The 20,321-nt window shown below is 37.8% G+C and overlaps 1 protein-coding gene across 5 annotated transcripts in view; it reads right to left on the minus strand.

The window, feature by feature from the left end:
- The window catches only part of LOC145693088 (SANT and BTB domain regulator of class switch recombination), a 75,313-nt gene that overhangs the window by 29,857 nt on the left and 25,135 nt on the right, over positions 1-20,321 (minus strand). For all 5 annotated transcript variants that reach the window (XM_081768772.1, XM_081768773.1, XM_081768774.1 and 2 more), the window contains exons 4-6: positions 9,410-9,520; positions 7,545-7,698; positions 5,855-6,121 (exon numbers count right to left, since the gene is read on the minus strand). In XM_081768772.1, coding sequence (XP_081624898.1) covers positions 5,855-6,121; positions 7,545-7,698; positions 9,410-9,520 — 532 coding nt within the window. The remainder of the gene's footprint in view (positions 1-5,854; positions 6,122-7,544; positions 7,699-9,409; positions 9,521-20,321) is intronic.

The raw sequence follows: 20,321 nt of genomic DNA on the forward strand, positions 1-20,321 counted from the left end.
GTAAAAGTTTTGTTATTGACAGCGATGTATTTCTTCACGTTTGCCCATATTAATTCAATAGGGTTAAGGTCAGCATGGTATGGCGGTAGTCTTATTACTTTATGTCCTTTGCTTGTTGCAATTTCATCAATAACATATTTTACATGTTGAGGTTTGTTTTTCTTTATCAATTCATAAAGTTCAGCTTTCAAGAAATCCGGACTATGGGGTACATTATGAGCCGATAACCAGGACAACATTTCTGATTTTCTACTATTGGAAGTTGGAACTTTTTCAATTTGTTTGTTGTGAAATGGAGCATTGTCAAGAATGATCACTGAGTTTTCTGGTAAGTTTGGAATGAGTTGCTCTTGAAACCACGAAAAAAATTTATCGCCATTCATGTCACCACGATAATCTCCAGCACTTGATTTAGAGAAAAAGACCAGCTTTGCACCTTCTACAAACCCGTTTTCACTACCGGCATGAACGAGAATGAACCGAGGACCTTTTCCAGTCGGAACTCGTAACCCTCCATAGCCCTCCGAGTCTAACGAGACTTTCGGTACAGTATGATGCGTATGAACGAAACTTTCATCCAAGTACACAAATTGTCTTTGAGGTTCGTTTACGCGCAACCTCCTCACTTCGCGTATATATTTATGTCGCCAAACGACAATATCGCTTCTTTCAAGAAGCAGATTTCTATTTCCAATAGAATGTTTTTTAAACCTAAAACCCAACTTGCGCAGTATTTGTCGTAATGCCCAATCAGAACCCTTGAAGTTATGCCCTTTCTTAAGTTCATACAATAATTTATTTACGGTCACGGCAATGCCTTCAGCATACATATTGTGAATTGTTCTACGAACTACTGCTTCGTCGAAAGAATCTAAATTTGTTTGCCTTTTCTGGGTATTTGGTCTTGCTTTACCGGGTGTCACGACGGGTTGTCCTGTATTTAGACTTTTCTCCTTCTCTTTCACAATTCGCCACACGGATCTCTCACTGACACATGTTGCTCGGGAGGTTTCACGCACACTATCAGATTTATTATTGTTTGATGCAAAAAAGTTGTAAACATTAAAAACAATGTCTCTTGCATCACTATGCAACGGCTTGCCTTTCGTTACGGCACTATCACCCATTCTTATACACAAAATTTCAAACACGAGAACAAAACAAAAGGATTCACAACTCTTACCAGTCACTACACACTGTATAGCCCTACACAAAGAAAACACGCGCTTTCCAGTTCATTTCGTTTCACTTTTTTTTTTTTTTTTTGTGTGTGTGTGTGTGTTTTTCCTGGAAGCGCTGTTCCTGTGCCCTATCGGTAAATATTAGAATTTTCGAAGCTACATTCACAACCCCCACGCTCTGTTTCCGCGCGCAAGAAACACGTTCACATATCATCCTCTAATTCAAGAACTGTGATAGGTAAAAACATGGGGCTTTCTTTAAAATAAACTTTGAACTTCCCTTTCCATTTCGTCCACTGCATGTTTGTGTCTATCTTCAACAGAACGGAAGTTTGTAGCATGTTGAAATCTGAATGTTGTTAGAACAGAATAAAAACTAAGTGGCTATCATTTAAAATTATTTTCCACATACTTATAATATAAATTTCAAATATAAAATAATCATATTCTTAAGTTATATAAATTGAAAAGCAAAAAATATAGCATTTACGTCTTCTCGAACTGCAGTTATCGTTATACAAAGGTAACAAGTATATTTGTCAGAAATTAATCTCCCATTTCTGTTAATTTGCTTTCGCTTTCCTGTTGTAGAGAACACTGCTTGCTGTTAAGTTGGTATTTGTGTTCTCGCATTTTCTCTTTCCTGGGATTGGACGTTGAATTGAACGAAGCGTCTGTTTTAACCAGTGGGACTGCATTTGAGCAATAGCGGTGTCTACGTCACTGCCAAGATAATTCTCGGGCACTGTAATTTTAGGGTGCTGATAACGAATATGAAATTAGTTTTTGAAGACTGGTTCGGATTTCGAAGAAATACGTTATCACCGCATGTGGCACGGTGGACAAATTAAGGGTTCGTGCCAACAGGAGCTGTCTGCTTATTTCAATAAACTTCCAATGTTTGACGGTTAGTTTCATTGCTATCCTCAGGGATGTACGCAGGGGGTGAGTCCTGCGGGTCTTGAGCCACCAAAATTCCGACTTGTTTATAAATTTAATTTAGGTGAGGATTAATTTCAGGTGCAATTTTACAAATTTTAATATAATTTAGCCTCAAATTGTATCTGGATCCTCCGAAAAGCTTAGGATCCCTCCCGAAATGAATTCCTGCGTATCTGCATGAACACATCAGGTTCTCCTGGAACAGTACCTGGTTTAAAGAAAAACGTGCATTTTCTCATCATGTCCGTAATATACTGACGTTCCATTTTTGAACTTTCTCGAGCCCTAGTGTCCCGTCTTGGACATTGCAGCTACAATTTTGGCTGTGCGAGTTTCCCGAGGCACTCCATGTGGTGCTACATTTGAAGAAAAGGATTTTTTGGACGGAAAATTCCCAATTTTACCCCCAATTTTCCATTTTCTCTCATACATTCTCATGGTACCATTTGAAAGACTGTTTTACTCTGAAGAGAATGACGTATAAATCGTGATACTCGAATAAACAATATTGTTTGGATTCTTTTTATTTTGTATCTCACATTTCCCTATATGAAATTTGGTATTGTCTAGCAGAACGGAGAAATATTTTTCCCTCATAACTATTGTAGATATTACAATGAAATTTGGCACATGTATTACGTATAAACTACAGTAGTTTTAAAGGTATATTATATTTGGGTACCTTTAGCCGGGGCCGTACCAGGGGGTGCTACATTTGAAAAAGGGAATTTTTGGACGGGAAATTCCCAATTTCATCTTAAATTTCCCTCATCTTATACATTATGTATACGTGCACATAATACCATTTTCAAGTTTGGTTTATTCTGAAGCGAATGATATATTAACCACTATACTCGGATGAACAAAATTGAAGCAATGATTACTTAAATGAAAGGTCAAATATAAAATTCACGAATCTAAAAGTGTCGACACTACATAACAAACATTTCTGTTGATTATACTTAAACTCGAACCAATTCAACATTTTTATTGTCATTTTCGTATTCAGCATCCTCATTTGCATAAGAAAATGTACTGTGCTTTTCCGAAGCATGTAAAAAGTTAAAATTTGTTATCCAGTGTTTAACAAGGATTGAAACTTACCATAGTACAACAACAGCAAAGTTTCTTTTGACCACGTAGTCTGGTTAGCCACAGAACCATAGGCAAAAAAGAAAGAAAGAGAAAGAAAAAAAAAGCTACGTACAAATCAACCTTCGCACCCACCCTAACATACAACCAGCTACGAAAGATATACATTAAACATAACACAACCATTGAAAATTCACTACAAGTAGCAGCTCTTAAAACCTACGGAGAAAATGCACACATACAATGGTTAGAACCTGTATCAACAATGAAGAACAACAGGCTAGTGCGAAAAATATGGGAGGCAAAACCCACTAGTAGGCCAAGGATAAAATGGAATGAAAACGTTAAGGATCGCTGAGGAAAGAAGGGGTAAATGAAAAAACAACAAAGACCTAGCACAGCAGGAAACCTCGACACCGTGAAGGTAGAACAGGAAGACTAAGTAAGTTTAAGGTGATCTCAACCTAGTTTTAATAGTTATTTTCTAACACTGTGTTAATTTTCGATCTACATTCCCAGTGGCGAAGCGTAATCCCACAAGTAGGGTAGGCCCGATGAACTAACACAAATAACATTTAATGTATCATAAAATGTCTAAAATTATAGTCAGAATTATATTTTCCTTATTGAGTTAAACAAAAGAAACTACCAAATATATTTATATTAAAGAACTTTCTTAGCTGTATTTCTAACACTGTTTAGAGTTAAATTTATGTGCATGTATATATAGCTAGCAGTTTTTTGTTGATGTTTAACTTAGCAAGAAAGAATGAATATTTATATAAGCAAAAGTAGACGAAAAGTAGTATATTATTATTATTATTATTATTATTATTATTATTATTAGTAAGTAGTAGTAGTAGTAGTAGTAGTAGTAGTAGTAGTAGTAGTAGTAGTAGTAGTAGTAGTAGTAGTAGTATAGTAGTAGTAGTAGTAGTAGTAGTAGTAGTAGTAGTAGTAGTAGTAGTAGTAGTAGTAGTAGTAGTAGTAGTAGTAGTAGTAGTAGTAGTAGTAGTAGTAGTAGTAGTAGTAGTAGTAGTAGTAGTAGTAGTAGTAGTAGTAGTAGTAGTAGTAGTAGTAGTAGTAGTAGTAGTAGTAGTAGTAGTAGTAGTAGTAGTAGTAGTAGTAGTAGTAGTAGTAGTAGTAGTAGTAGTAGTAGTAGTAGTAGTAGTAGTAGTAAACAAATATTTACATGGAGGAAAACATGCAATGTGTATTAATGGAATATTCCCATTTAGCTACACTACAAATATTTTGAAGTGCAGTTCATATTTTCTTCTGTCTGGGATTTGCAGGAAGGATGAGGGGAATTTCCTCCTCACTTGCTGTTTTCGTCTCCTACATATTTGAAAATGGAGGGAGAGAAAAAGCAAGTACATTCTTACAGTTAACTGTCAAATTTCTTGGATAAGCGTTTCTTACTTGCATTTCCCACTTTAAAGTAAGTACAATACTGCATTTAACTAATGTATCACGTGATAATGACTTCACTAGAAACGATATTGCTCAAGGTGAACTTCATTTGAATCAACGCAAGATATTTAATATTGTATTCTATGCAGTGACATATTTAAGGGGGTGGCTTCCGGGCTTAAGCACTCACCGAAATTTTATCGCAACTTTTTATTGTTATTTATATATATATATATATATATATATATATATTTCAAAATTTTCACATTTCCAGGAATAAAGTTAGCAAAGCCTCTTCCGAAACACGCAAAGTCCCCTGAAACAAAATCGTAAATACCCCACTGATTCTATAAAATGGAAAATTCAACTAGAACTACAGAGAAATATTTATCGTGTACGGTAGCGTTTGGTAAATTTATATACAGATCAGACATATTCTATAAGCTATTATGATCCAGGCCCCATGTAGGGAAAAAACAGCTACTCTCAATAACTCCTGAGAGTATATACACAAAAATTAATTAAACAAATTATCACTACTGGAAACATAATTGCACACAAAAACTTCTTACTTTGTGTTAAGGAAATCATTTTATAACATGTTAACATTGAAAGATTCCTTCAACGCTAAAACTAAACTCCCAGAGGCGAGCCTTCGCACCTTCCCAACAACGCGTGCAATTCCCAGCGATAATAGCTTCGCTCCCTAAGCAGCATAGCCCGTAAGCCTGTCTAGCGAACTGGTGAGGCTCAGGCGGAAGGGTCTTCAAGTGTTTCCAAAATACTATTTTGTTACCGAAAAAATCGAAATGTTGAAGTATTGACTTCATTTTATAAAAAACAAAGGTAAAGAAAATATAGGGTAGGCCCGGCCTCAGAGCCTCATAGTACGCTTCGCCACTGTATTCCGTAACAATACTCATAGGATCTGTCACAGGTAGGATACAGTGAGAGAAGTATTTAAGTTAAGAAGAAATAGACAAAGCCATTAACTCAGGATTCTTTCCTCCCTTCACAGTATCCCCCTGTACCTGACGCTCACTAACTTCGAAATCACTAATTAGTGCCTTTGTCTATTTCTTCTTAGCTTAAATACTTCTCTCTGAACTCAGGTCATCCAAGTAGCAGATGAACGCCTTAAAGACTAAACCACTGTGAATGTCTACATCAACATATATACTACTTTTAAAGACAAAAAGGCTGCACATTTTTGAACTAATACAAACCTTGTGTGAACACTACAAACGTTTCCTACTCTGTCCAACATCATATTCTTTGGCTTGCATGGAATGTAAGGTCCCTGCTCCTTCGCTAATAATTGATCACATTCGCAACATTTATATACCGAAGCCATTGTTGCGTGATGGCCACGTTTTGGATCAGGATCCGAGTCACACAGAGAAACAATAAGCTTGCAGTAGAGTTTAGTTTGGATTCGGTCTTTTTTATCTATCAAATGTTCCACTTCTCTATTGGTAAACAATTTCGCAAGCCTGAAAAAAATAAAAATAAAACAAAATAATATAAAAAAGTATATACACATTTCACGAGTATAGTCAATACTACTTTAAATATACCTAGGTATGTAAAACAGAAGTGCCCATTAGCATACAATGAACAATATGCGATCTGCAACACAGTAGAGTAGCGGGTTGTCGATCTTGAAGTAGAGTAATGTGGGTTGTCTAACTTGAAGAATTTCTGAAATACTTTATATTTTTTGAACCTTCAGAACGTATGATCCCCCCCCCCCCCTCAATCCTCCTTCGAGTCAAAAATCCATATAAAAAAAAGTGTTGTAAGGGATTAAATTTCGTGAAGATCTATACGAAATTTGTAAGCTCTAGGTGCCTTCTTTCTGTTTGAAAATCTGATGACAGACAGACATATACGTTATTACATATATTAAGTGTACATGGAAGATATTATGACGATGGAGATACACCCCAAAATTGAAAAGAAATATAAATATTGCATTACAGACTCCTTATATATGGATTCATTACTTGATGAAGCAATGACTATTTGAGACCAATTTATTTAAGAACGAGAATAAGAAACACTGAAGAAGATGACAAAGGAAGTATATTAATAAGAAGCACACAAGTAAAGAACATTAGGAATTAGATTTCGGGGCTTTCGGCATCTATGACCATGTTAGCCTGTCACGTATGAGGGATGACGTCCCTCGGCGATCACACTATCCGAGGAGAGGGAAGAAAGAAAGGATTGGGGAACGAAGGAAGCGGTTCGGGAATTGTATATACCCTACAGGGAAATCGAATCATAGGTCACACTCTATCACCGACCACACCGACACTAATAAGAATAGTAATATTCTAAGACAAGAACCAATGTCATGTTCTACTATTTGTTGTGTGTCCTAGCAACACCATCACACGAACAATAATGTAGGCGTGAGATGAAAGATAAAAAAAAGAATAAGAAAGGTGTCGTCGGTGTCTGCTATCAGTTGCTTGATTCATATTTCTTTTCACACTATTCACGCCACTCTGTGCCACCACTTTAGTAGCTGTGTATGAAAAGGCACTAAGTTATAATTTTATAAGGCTGCATGAAACTGGGAGTCATGCCCGCTAGAGGGTGGGGTTCAGGCCTCCCAGCTACTATTTTCAGTTACCCTGAAACTTTTGTTTCTTTAGATAACTAAATGTTTAAAAACAAAGCAGTCGTGAATATAAGTTAATTCTCCCAAAAGTTATCTCGGTCCCCTTGACCTAGTGTTGAGTGATACGGGCCTGTTTGAACTGTATCAGAGAAACTAACACTATACCTCATGAATTATGCTTCTAGATTGAAGATCACGGACTAATATTTATCTTCTAATTTATGCCTACGGATATACCGTAATATTAAGTATATAAATAGAACAATAACAAGGTAAATTGAACATACCTCGTAAGAACATCGTCGCTTAAGCAACTTAAGTTCGTTGAAACTTTAAGAACATCGTTCATATTAGTATGACAGTACTTTAAACAATCGTTTAGGAGAGGATCCATTTTTAAAAAGGCAGCTGACACAAGAAGAGGTATAACATTTGTTGTGTCTGAAAAAAATAACAATATCATCATTCCCATGGTAGAAATTTTTAATTGCATAGCTTTTCAATTAGAATAAAACTCTAAATAAAAAGAAAAAAATACAGAATAATATATCATACCGGTTTGAGATAGTTGGCAATAAATAACTCAATCCTAAACGGAAGAAAAAAATCATAGTTCTCAAGATAGTTAAACAGACAATATGAAGTTGGTTAGGATATTGTTTTAGAAGCAATTGTATTATAAGGGATCGACAGGAGTATGATGAATTTCGTTTCTATAATTTCTGGTTTGAATAGGACAAGGAATCTGTTTTTCTGACACTGAATCCAGATCAAAAATAGTTTTTCGATATCTCTTACATTTAAACTAATATAAGAATCAAGATTGAAACTAGAAATTGTGCTAATTTTTAGTACTTTCGGTTTCAGTAGAAGGAAAAAGAGCTGAGATCTTTTTGTGATCCTGAATTCATATCATATACACATTTGTAGCTTCCTATTACCGTTTTCGCTCTTCGGGAAACACCTTCAATATTAGAATCGGAAGTGATAGTCGATATCTACCACTTCCGGTTGCAATAGAGGAACAAAGTCGGAGGTGAACCTATTAGAATGAAATCTCTAGTTTCACATCCCACGATTATGCATCAAGACTGCAGGAGACGGTGATGGTTATCATGAATGAAATGACAAAAGTGAGGAAACAGAAAACCTCGAGAAAACCCATGTACACGGTGTATTGTTCATCACAAAGTCCGAGCTGAAAGTAAATCATGGATCACTTTATATGCTTGGAAAACTTGATATATGTAAAGCAGTTTAGGAGAACGAAATTACTGCACTGAAACAAAATATTACGGAATTTTTCAATATTCTTATTTTAGTCCTTATCTTTTCTCACTCTCTCTCACTTTTCATTTTTCTTTCTTCCGAAGACTAAACCAATATCACGTTCCAAAATATAAGCACTAGGATCCAGGAAAATTTCCGGGCTCTAGGTTTCCACAGCGATTGAAAATACGAGTCTGGCGCTCAGGTTATTTATTATTATTATTAGTAGTAGTAGTTATATATTTATTTATTTTGACGTTACTATTCCAAGTTTTTACCTGCCAGTAGTTCTGATCTTTATGTTCCTGGATGCATTAAAATCAATTCAAATAAATTCACTATACATTTTACAGTTGCTAATTTACCCTGAACCTCAAATACATTAATTCCATTAAATTACAAGTATTGTCTATTATATCACTTTATTCTGTATTATATTTTTTCCCTTTCTTCTTCAGAATTAGCAAAAAATTGTTGTCTCCAGAATATGTGAGGCACCAAATTCTCAAACACACCATTTAAAACAATTTCTACTAAGGAATTATTCTAACTTGCTGGTGAAAAAAAAAAAAAAAAGTTCAAGTATTGAGTGGTAACAAAGTACAGCGAGTGGTGAAATTGCAGAATCAGATAACGTTACTGTTCCAATTGTCCTTTTCGTATCAGTAACAATTTACGGCCAAAACATGTAGGCCTATGCATCAAATTAGATTTCTACTAGTGGGGTGTCTTCTTTTCAGAATTTGTACCTATTTGAGCACAAAAGAAAAAAAAAATTAAAACCACATATATAATACAAACAGTCGGATTTCCATGTATGTACTAAATGAGGTATTGCACACCTTTACATACAAAAAATACCAGTAAACGCTATTTTCGTTACCTATAGTTGGACTACATTCCCCTGGTATGTCTTTCTTTACCCATCTCATTAACCAATCGAATATATTAATATCACAATGAACCGAAATGTCCATATCTTCCAAGTTTTGACCTGAAAATAAAAAAAAAAAGCAACAATTTTATATTATATCCGAACGCTTTAGCCTTAGATTTAATTTCTACTATACCTCTTAATGAAAACACGTGATTTAAAGAATTTAAATTTAATACAAGATGATTTCACGAAAGAACATTTTAATGACTTAAGGAGTATATTAATATACATGACACAGAAGGTATACTTAAAAAGTTCGGTTAATGGTATCAAAGATGAAATGAAATCCCTTAGGTTAACGTTCTTCGATTATACTTTTTAGGCTAAGGGAGACGGGTGATAAAGGCAAATGAGTGATGATGAAATAATTACTAGAATGATTATGTAGGAGGAAGCTGGAGTACTCCGTCAAAACCCACGGAATACAATTCTGTCCACCACAAACTTACTTGGCCAGGGTCGAACTAGGAACCCAACAAGAGTTATGGCCGGGGGTCGAATCGGAGGTAAGAGCTCTATCATTGAGTAGTCGTGCCTCCGAATGGTATCAGAAAACAGAAAAAAAAAAAAAAATCGAGCAAAAGAATTACCTCGTACAAACAAATTATCTTATTAGACTTAAAAATAATTTTCATCTGCAACGACACACTATTGACAACGCACATAAAGCTGAAAATTATCAACAGAAGCCCCTTTTTAGGACAGAATTGCTGTCACACATTGTTGGATGACAGACTCATCCGCAAACCGTGCGCTTTTCATAAGCCTCTTTCTGGGGGGAGAAATAGAAAAAGAAATCTACACGCGCAAGATGAGAGGAGCATGGTAGATAAGCCAGAACACACGCACCTCGCTGAGCCAAGAATTGGCGTATACGAATCGTATAGTGCGCAGGTGCGTTATCATACAGCAACATCCACTGTCCAGTCCTGTGAAGCTAATCGAACATGTCGGATGCGTTGTAGCAAACGCTTCAAAACTTACTCGTAGAATGTAGTTCACGGTTTTATTTACAGAAACGAATTATTTATGGATGATACCATCATTGTTGTTATAGAACCAACTAATTCCGCGGCTTATGGAACCCAAAGGCTCAATTCCGCATTCACAAAAGTTCCCACTGATCTATCCTTAACTAACTGAATCTAGTTCCTAATTTGTATTCCTAGTTCTGTTCCTAGAGTTCCTAGAGATTCATCTTAGAATTATTCTCCAATCTCGCCTAGGTCTTCTTCCGCTTAGGTTTCCAGTTAAAATTTTGAAAGCGTTCTACTTTCGTTCGTTATGGCTACATGACCAGTCCAGCTGAGCCTCTTAGATTTAATGACCCTAATAATGTAACATAAAAGGTATAAATTATGCAATTCCTCATTATGAAGTTTTCGCTATCCAAGATTCCTATTCTTCTTGGGTCCAAATATTCACCTACGAATTTTATTGTTAAAGAAACCGACTAATACCGAGAAGACGGTAATGTCATTTCATCGACGATTACTTACATTCCGGACTAAACTGGTAGTACTATGTATCATCTCCTGTGATGATGGTTCGCATAAAGGACGGTTTTACTTTAAAAAAAAAATGAATAAATAAATAAGTTAATGTCTGTTGTGTTTTGTATGATGTTCCCTTTCCTTGAGATTACATGCTATGTTGAATGTATCACTGACTAGTGACACCGAACCTACTGGGCCCGTATGGGCTCGTCATCAACAGTCACTGACACACTCACCAAGCCAATCATCTACGGAAAATAGAACTCAAATCTGGCCCGAAATATAAAGCTTCCAAACTCTCTTCCATCTCGACTCACAGTCCGATATCCAGGCCTGCAGTTCATCATCCACATCCCATCCGGAAATAGGTTGTGAACCACGACTACAGACACAGGACACCGACCTACGAGTGGAGCTGGCAATGAGCACAATGAAGATCTTGATGTTGTCTGTAAAAGCCCTATCTGAATTAAAAAAAAAAAAATCTTACAAATCTCGAAAAAACAGAATTTTGCAACAAAAAAAAAATCCAAACTGAGATTTTGATTTAAACGGATAAAATGAGAAAATTTCTACAGATTCGGTTGTTTTCAACCCCGGTCACACTAAGGAAAGTCTCTTCCCTGGATTCACAGCTATTTCATCTCCCCAGTAAACTTATTATGTACGTACTGCTCTTTGCTTTGATCATGCTTCGCATGCATACCAAAACATCAACTCCATATTTCTACTACTTCTTAAAACTACAAGATAATTATATTCTGTATTCGAAAAGAAAGATGTTTTCACGGCTAGTAAGTTTTATTCGAAAATCTTCATGAAAGTAGTGTTGGACAAAATATTTGATAACAGAAAAATCTTTACACTAAACTGACATACCCATCTAAGAAAATAATATGATCAATTTCTATATCTTTCAGAGCCAACATTATTTACTTTTGCACATATATTCCCAAAATATTCATATTCATTTAATATTCTTCATTTAATATTCTTGACTTTCAGAACATTTACATTGAATCGACACGCAAAACAAATGAAAAGACACAATATAAATACATTACACTATTGAAACTTGAACCTAAATCCCTATTCTAACTACACTAACTTAACCTAAACAAGAATATATAAAAAAAATCACACATATATTTCATGAAGCACCATCCTTATTTTATATTTATATTTTTGTTTTGTTTCGCTACCACATTCAGACCGAAGACGCAGTGGTTACTTGCATTAGTGTCGCTCTGAAATTTCTAAGTTTCTTAGTAAAGAAGGAAAAGGTATTTATTAGTAATTATTAAAAAAAAAACTGAAATTTCTAAAACTTGATGGGTATCAGATTAAAATATTACGAAGGTTTAGCCTATTGTCGAAAGTTTTCAGTTACCGGTACGCAAACTTCATGTACCCTTGCACTTAACTGTAGCCGTGACTCTAACACTTACTTCCAAAATCAACGTTTAGAATTATTTTGTTTCAAAACCAAAGAAACATGTCAAAATAAACAAAACTTAATTTCGAGCAGTGTTACCGAAAAAAAATGAATAATTTCAAGATTTCAGGGAATCTAAACATCTTTTCTTCACTGGGGGAAAATGTGTGTGTGGTACACACATTTTCTTGAGGTTACAACAATCGCTCTGTGCTGAGATAATCTAGCTTTCTTTCCCCCCCTCATTGAATGAAATCACGATGTCACATTGACCGAATCTGCATGTGTGCGGCGTTAAAGGAAACTTTATGCACTTAACACATCATGTTATGAATTTCACACATGCACCAGAAAATATAATCACACATGCTTGTTTTCTCGAGACAAGGAATTTTGAAGATGCCAAATACCCGGATTGGAATTTCACTTTCACTGGTTCCTACTTACGTGAGTTTCATTCCTTTGACAGAGACTAAACGGATATATTAAAAAAAAGTTTTTTCTGATGAATTACTCCACTAGAGTCTCCTGGGAGACTCTCAACTTGTGGTCCCAAAAATAATTTCGGATACGAACTACTGTAGCACCGATCTAAAAAGCCATTGAGCGTCACTCAACTTCTTCTTCTTCGATGCCTGCACAACGACTCAATATTTACTCTCCGTCACCGTCTCCTCTGGATTCTCCTACGTTCTCTCGCTGACCGAGAACGTAAAATTTGCCAATGAGCTCATTCCGTAACAATAAGCATATCCCATACTAGTATCCTTTATGCAAGACGAAAATCACTTCACAGTTTAGAATATTACTGGTTTAATAATTTCGTTAAAACACCAAACACAGCACGTTTATCTCTGCTGACAACTTCTAATACTAGCCAAAACGAAGAATTTATCACAGTTTTAAAGTAACAACGAATTATTCCACAATTTCTGCAGACGCCGAACACTGCACGTCTGTCTCCTGAAATGGCTGACGCCGTAAGACAAAGAAATACATGAAGATGATCCCTAATTGGAAGATAATCGTGACGTAACTATCGGATGATAGGCTTCTGTGCGAAGATCAAAGAAAACCGAAATCTCAGCCGCAGCTGTGATTGTGGATTATCCAATCAAATAATTTACTTCGAAAACAAAGAGATGCACCAAGAAGAAATTATGGCTGACTTTCTTAATTTGGAATTTTGAAGAAGATTTTACGAAATAAAATTTTTAACTTTCTTGTGAGGATTCCCTATGCCGAAATATGAATAAAAATAAACTGAGAATCATTAAAAAGGCTGGAATATACACTTATTTGTCTAAAATAATGATATATTCTTGGATAAATACGTAAAATATACAAAATATAATTAATAATCATGTAATCTTCATGTAATATTCATTGAAACGATTTACTTTACTAAAATTACACAAAATTTTCGACCTACGTTTTTCCTACTATAAAATAAAACAGTTTTCTTACATTCTAAATAAAATTAAAATTTCCCTTCCAATATACAAGGTGCTCAAAAGCACCGGGCCATGTTACGTTATGCTGAGCATAAGGTAACATCCTCCGGGAGCTTCGGAGAAAAAAAAAATCTGAACTTATGAGTTCTTCTTAAGTTGGTTTTTTTTTTTGTTACTACAAAAATTACTGGAGATTATACAAAACAAAACATTTTTTTTATTCTCGATTCTAATCACAATTATACATAAACCCTATATAATATAATATCCTAACCTAACCTTAACCTATAAACTAAGTTTTTCTCCTTTTTTTTTTCATCCTTCTAATAATTCCTTTCTTTTCTCTTCGGAACAACGAAACAATTTTAGATTGTCAAAACTCTGAACTCCTATGCTTTCTCCCTTCAGAGTTTGCAATCTCGCTGAATTTCGAGTTAGAGATACCACTTTGTAAGGTCCGACGTAGGTATGCATAAACTTAGCGAATACCTTTTTTGGTATCGACGACACATGGTGAGTTTTCACCATCACCAAAGAACCTTCTGTGACGATGTCTTGTTGTTTCCGCAGCTTTCTTTCTTTCTTCGGTTCTGCTGCCGGAATAGAAACTACAAATTTCTTGTCTTCCTTTACTTGCACCGTCTCTTTGGGCCAAATGAAGTTTTCTTTGAAGCTCTTGGATGCTGAATACGATAAGAAACGCTCCGCTGGAGTACATCCGAGAGCATCACACCAAGAGTGATTGCACAAATCTTGGGCGGCTTTTAGAAAATTACTCCATTTGGACTGGTTGTCACTGCAATATAGGCGGAGAATGCGATGAAGATCACGATGTCTGCGTTCGATAATGCCATGAGAGGCCGGATGGTATGGCGTGGTAAGTATATGTTTTATCCGGTGTTTTTGACAAAACTCTTTCCAGACGCCCGATAAGAACTGCGGACCTTGGTCACTCACCAAATACTTCGGGTATGGTAGCTGATAATAATATCTCTTTTCAAGGACCGCCACAATCTCTCTTGTGTGTGCCGTCCGAAGAGGGAAGAAACACACAAAACGACTGTAGACGTCCAAGATGGACAAGATATATTTATATCCCTGGATCTTAGGAAGAGGCCCGACCAGGTCGAGGCATTGCTTCTCAAAGGAAGAAGACGCCTCAACATGACAGGGCTCCTTTCTAATCACCCTGTAGGAGTACTTGGTTCGTGCACAAAGAAGGCACTCTTGAATATACTTTGTAAAAGTCTCACGCATACCTCTCCAGTGGAACATGGCCTTAGCGAACGACAAACATCGCTTCACTCCAAAATGGCCTTTATTGTGGATTGCCGAAACAATATTTTTCACTGAGCTGGAAGGAATGACCAGCAACTAAACAGAATTTTGAGAATTTCTGACGTAAACTAAATTATTCTCCACACGTACCCTAGTATTGTTTTGACAACCCTTCCAAATGGTATGTAATTTTCTACAATACGGATCTTTCCGCTGTTCTCGCCTCAGTTCCGTGACATTCAAGAAGTCAGTGTCCTCCGCGGTCAAGAAATTTACAAAATGATCCTCTTCTGCCTGAGGAATCTCTGGAGGATAGCGACTCAATAGGTCTGCGATTTCATTGTCCGAACCTTTGATGTGTATGAACTGAAGATCAAAGCGTTGCAGTTTGAGTAGAAGACGAGTAGTTCGAGCATCTAGGTTTTTCAAACTGAAAGCATATGTGACTGCTGCATTGTCACAGTGGACCGTAGTCCGTCGACCTAATATGAAGTATGAAAATTTTTCGCAGAGGAAAAGAACTGCAGCTAATTCCAACTGGAACACTGACAACGAGGCCTCGTGCGGTTTCATTCGCCGACTCGCATACGCAATAACCTCCGGATCATCCTGTCCCGGGGGATATTGTGCCACATGGCCGGCCAATGACTCCGCAGATGCATCGCTGTACAAATGAAAGTCAAGATTGAAATCCGGTTGCGCAAGTGCGGGAGGACTACTTAAAAGTTCTCTCAACTGATCAAATTTTTCCAGTAACTCCGGAGAGTATTCAATCTTTCGATCCTTTTTCAGAAGATCATAAAATGGAGCTGTTAACCCCGCAAAGTCAGGGAAATGTCGCTTTCGCCATCCCACGAGACCAAGAAATCTTCGTAAAGCTTTCTTAGTCCGCGGCAGAGGAAAGTGACGGATGGCCTCGTTACTTTTTGGATTAATTTTCACTGATGATCCTGAAATAATGTGGCCAAGAAAAGGAATTTGTACTTGAAGAAAATTACACTTTTGAAAATTGAGCGAAAGATTTGCCGAACGAAGAGTTTCCAAGACCTTTTCCAAATGTTGAAAATGTTCGTCAATAGATGATGAAAAACAAAGGACGTCATCAAGATACACAATGAGAAAATTTTTGAAAGGTTCTAAGCCGAAAAAAGTATGCATGATTGATTGGAAAACTGCTGGAGATGACTTCAAACCCATGGTTAGACGTGTCATTTGATATTGACGACCTTTGTAAATGAAACTGACATATTTGTAAGAGTCTGGATGGATCGGGACACTGTGATATGATTGCGTACAGTCCAACGAGGTGAAAATGGTTGCACCACTGACTCGTGCGATTAGATCGGAGATCGGCTCGACCTGAATCTTTGGTGCAATCACCCGCTCATTGATACCACGCAAATCAACTACAGGCCTTAGCTCTCCAGACGCCTTACGCACAATATGTACAGGGCATCTGTAAGGTGAAGGACCTTCTATGATGATTCCAAGTTTCAACCATTTGTCCAGCACTTGCTCAAATTCCTTCTGGAGGTGAACAGGTACAGGATACAACTTTCCTACCACGGGAACGTCGTCTGAAAGCTGTATTCTATACGGCTCAACCTTCACGACTCTGGGATTCTCTGTAAAAGACAACGAAACCTGATTAACAAGGAAAATAAACGATTCCTAGAATCTGAATCTAAATCAGTTCTCTGAGAAACAAAATTTTGAATGTCTTCTTTCGTAATAGCTGGTTGGTATAAAGAGTCTTCCTCTTTATCCGATGATACTTCCGCAACTGTGACTCGACAACAATGCTGCTGTTCCATGTTGATGGAGATGGTCTGTCCAGAATCAGTCTCAAGAGAGACTTCTTTCGATTTGCAATTTAGAAGAACATGATACCGAATGAAAAAGGGGAAACCTAGAATACAATCTGTTTTTAATTTCTGAATCACATATACTGGAACCTCGAAAACGTAACCTTGAATCGTAAAATTTAGAATCTGAAAACCCTTGACTTGAAAAGATTCGTCTCCTGCGAAACCTCGTAATGAAATGTTGGATTTTGGACGAAGTTTAGCTGACGGATAAATCTCCTTGATCCTCCTCCAAACGTCTCCAGACAACAAATTCGTATCCGCTCCAGAATCCAGGATACAAACTAAAGTTAAACTCCCAACTGAACAACTTAACGTAGGTGAAGGATAAGTTAAAAGAATACCTTTCTCCGCACTGGAGTCACACTCCTTCTCGTCGATCACGAAACGAATCGAGAACAGAGGCGTGCCCAATTTTGTTTCCCGATTTTCGGAATCTGCCAAAACATTGAATTTTGAATTTGGAGGGTTGATATCAAAATCGAACGAGGTTGTTACCAAATTGGGATTTTGACTACTCGCTAACCGATCTTGTTCTTTCTGGGGAGTTGAGGAATCCACATCGCAGTCCACACTCTCCCCTAATGAGGGCTGCGGTATGTATTTCCCAAACTATTCCCGTTCGTTTCCGGTGGCTGAGCCATCGTAGGTACGAATGTCGTATATTGCGGAGGCCATCCAGTGGACATCGCCATGTTCACTCCTGGGGAAGAAGTGGACGTGGGAGCCGCCACTCCCCCTCCAGGAAGTAAATTCGGCGCGTATCCCGGATAGGCTTGCGCTCCTGCTGAGTTCATCGCGTTTGGCGCGCATGTCTGAGATGTACCCCGCGGATACCCGTAACTCATCGCTGCTGGATAGTAGCGTTGGTTGTACCCATACGGAGCATTCCGATTTCCATTACCATCTCTTACCCAATTCGGTCTTCCTTGATTGGGCCAAGGTCTTCGAGACTGAAAGTTCCTTCTTCGACCCCTGTTTCCAGAAAATCGGTCATCTCCTCCTTTGCCATTGGGATTTCCTTCCTTCCTTTTGCCTTCGTCTTCCTCCGTCTGAGACGAAGTATCTTTGGTGGTTTGTTTTCCTGACTTTTCGGCCTTTTTGACGACTTTCGCCTGACGCACCTGAAAGCGTCTAAACTTCTTGTCAGTGACCGGTTCACTCGGCTCCGGATGTCCCTCTATCTCGGCTATTTTGACCATAAGGTGTTGAATGTTTTTCGGCTCAACAGCCCTCAACAACTTGGCATCACCAGCTGGTAAACAATCCAAGACTATCTCAATAAGTTCGGTTTCATCCGGGTGTTGTGCCACCGCATAATATTCCGCTACAATTTTCCATGCAAAGTCCGTCAATCGGTTGTACTTCGCTCGATCATACTTCATTCCTTGAATGAACTTCTTTTGCAACCTTTCCATCCTGGCCGAAAAATAGTGTTCCCGAAATAGACGCACAAAATCCGCATAACTATTGATGTCTTGACACACAGTCTGAAACCACGTCTTGGCCCCAGCTGTTAAGCAACAAGGTACCAAGGTTAGACGTTCGTGTTCTGATGCCGAAATTACCTTAAAAGTTTGTTCTAAATTTTCTAAGAATGATCTAGCCAAACCGTATTCACCAGAGAATGTAGGTAAATGATTCAGTTCAGAAAGTCTTAAATTTAGAGTTCGTTTACCAAAGCCTTCCTCGCTTTTACTGGGGTTCACGGGAGAATTGTGGCCAACGACGGGGCTCTTTGCACCCGAGTGATTTTGACCGAAAATAGAATAGTGTTGGTAATTTTGTCCGGAAGTTAAATTGTCTGGCATCGATACCACCGCGTGACCACACATTCCCTCCTGAATTCCAGCACACGAAGGAGTCATGTCTGCTACATTACTAGAGGACACCACATGGTTCAACCGACAACTAGTATTGGAAGATCCTGACACCTGAGGTGAAACTAACAATGGATTCGACCTCCTGGACAACGCCTGACAACCTATTGTCTCAACACAGGATGTACGCAACTTGCTTAACTTCAATTTATGTGAGGATAATTCAAAGGGAAGGACATTTGTGCCGTGAATGTTGGTCGGCTGACAGACAGAGACAGTCACCGTGGGAATAGTACGAGTCTCCCCAACTGAAGAGACCGGTACATCCACGTGGATGTCTGACTCGGTCCCGTCAGACTCGATTCCATCACCGACAACAAAGTCTCGCGATCGTTTACGTCCACACCGTTTGTCTTTTCTTTGATTTTGTTTCTCTTCCAACGTCTGAATCCTGGCTTCAAGTGCCTGACACGACCTTTGGGTACTTAGTTCGAGATGTGAGAACTCCTTAGTCAAGTCATCACATCGTCGATTCTGCGCCTCAACCGATAACCGGAGACCTTCCTCAACGGCATCTACCCGCGCGTCTATTTTAGTCTGATAGTTCCCAACAGAGGTATATAGATCGCGAACTTCCGACCTAACAGCCTCTACGTCTTCGTTTACATGGGCTACCTTTTCATTAATCGTTTGCAACAATTCAAATTTGACATTGTCCAATTTCTGATTCACTGCCTGAAAGTTGCTATTAATATCCTGGAATTTACTGTCAACCTGATTACTCATCGCCTGAAAGTTACTATTAATATCCTGGAATTTACTATCGACTTTTTCAAACTTTTCGTTCAGCGTTACAGTTAAAGTTTGACTGAAGCGTTCCATCATGGCTGCAAAGTCAGTTAATTGTACATTGGAACCGGAAGCTACGTTTCCTCGACTTCCTTCCTCCTTGTCAGAATCGTTCGGGCTACCCCGCGTTACACGTTCACCTTCCTCACTATCGGTTTCCGATGATTTCGGAAGTGGCAACACTGTCACCTGTTTCGCCAGGCAAGGCTTACATAGCCACGGCTCACTACTCTTGTCTAATTCCTGAACTTGTTCCTCCGACAAACCATAACATTGGGCATGTAACCATCTAAAACAACGGTCACAATATACACTGAACCCTGCAATTTCGTCACTACAGCATATATATTCGTTCGGATGACGAGATTCGTTACTCGATCTGCTACCCACAGACATTTTCACTTTCATTAAGTTTGTTTCCCACAACATCACGCACATACAGATCCAGAAGTGACCATGATTCATTCAATGCAGCGATTGTCATAATGATCCCCATTACAAATACTCTGCTGTGATTGTCTGTTTTCCTTAGCGCTCGCGTAGGATTGAAACAACAGAAATCCTGGATAAGGGTCGCCAATTTTACTTTAAAAAAAAAAAAATGAATAAATAAATAAGTTAATGTCTGTTGTGTTTTGTATGATGTTCCCTTTCCTTGAGA

The sequence above is a fragment of the Thermobia domestica genome, chromosome 8 (assembly GCF_964235325.1).
Source record: "Thermobia domestica chromosome 8, izTheDome1.hap1.1, whole genome shotgun sequence".
NCBI lineage: Eukaryota > Metazoa > Arthropoda > Insecta > Zygentoma > Lepismatidae > Thermobia > Thermobia domestica.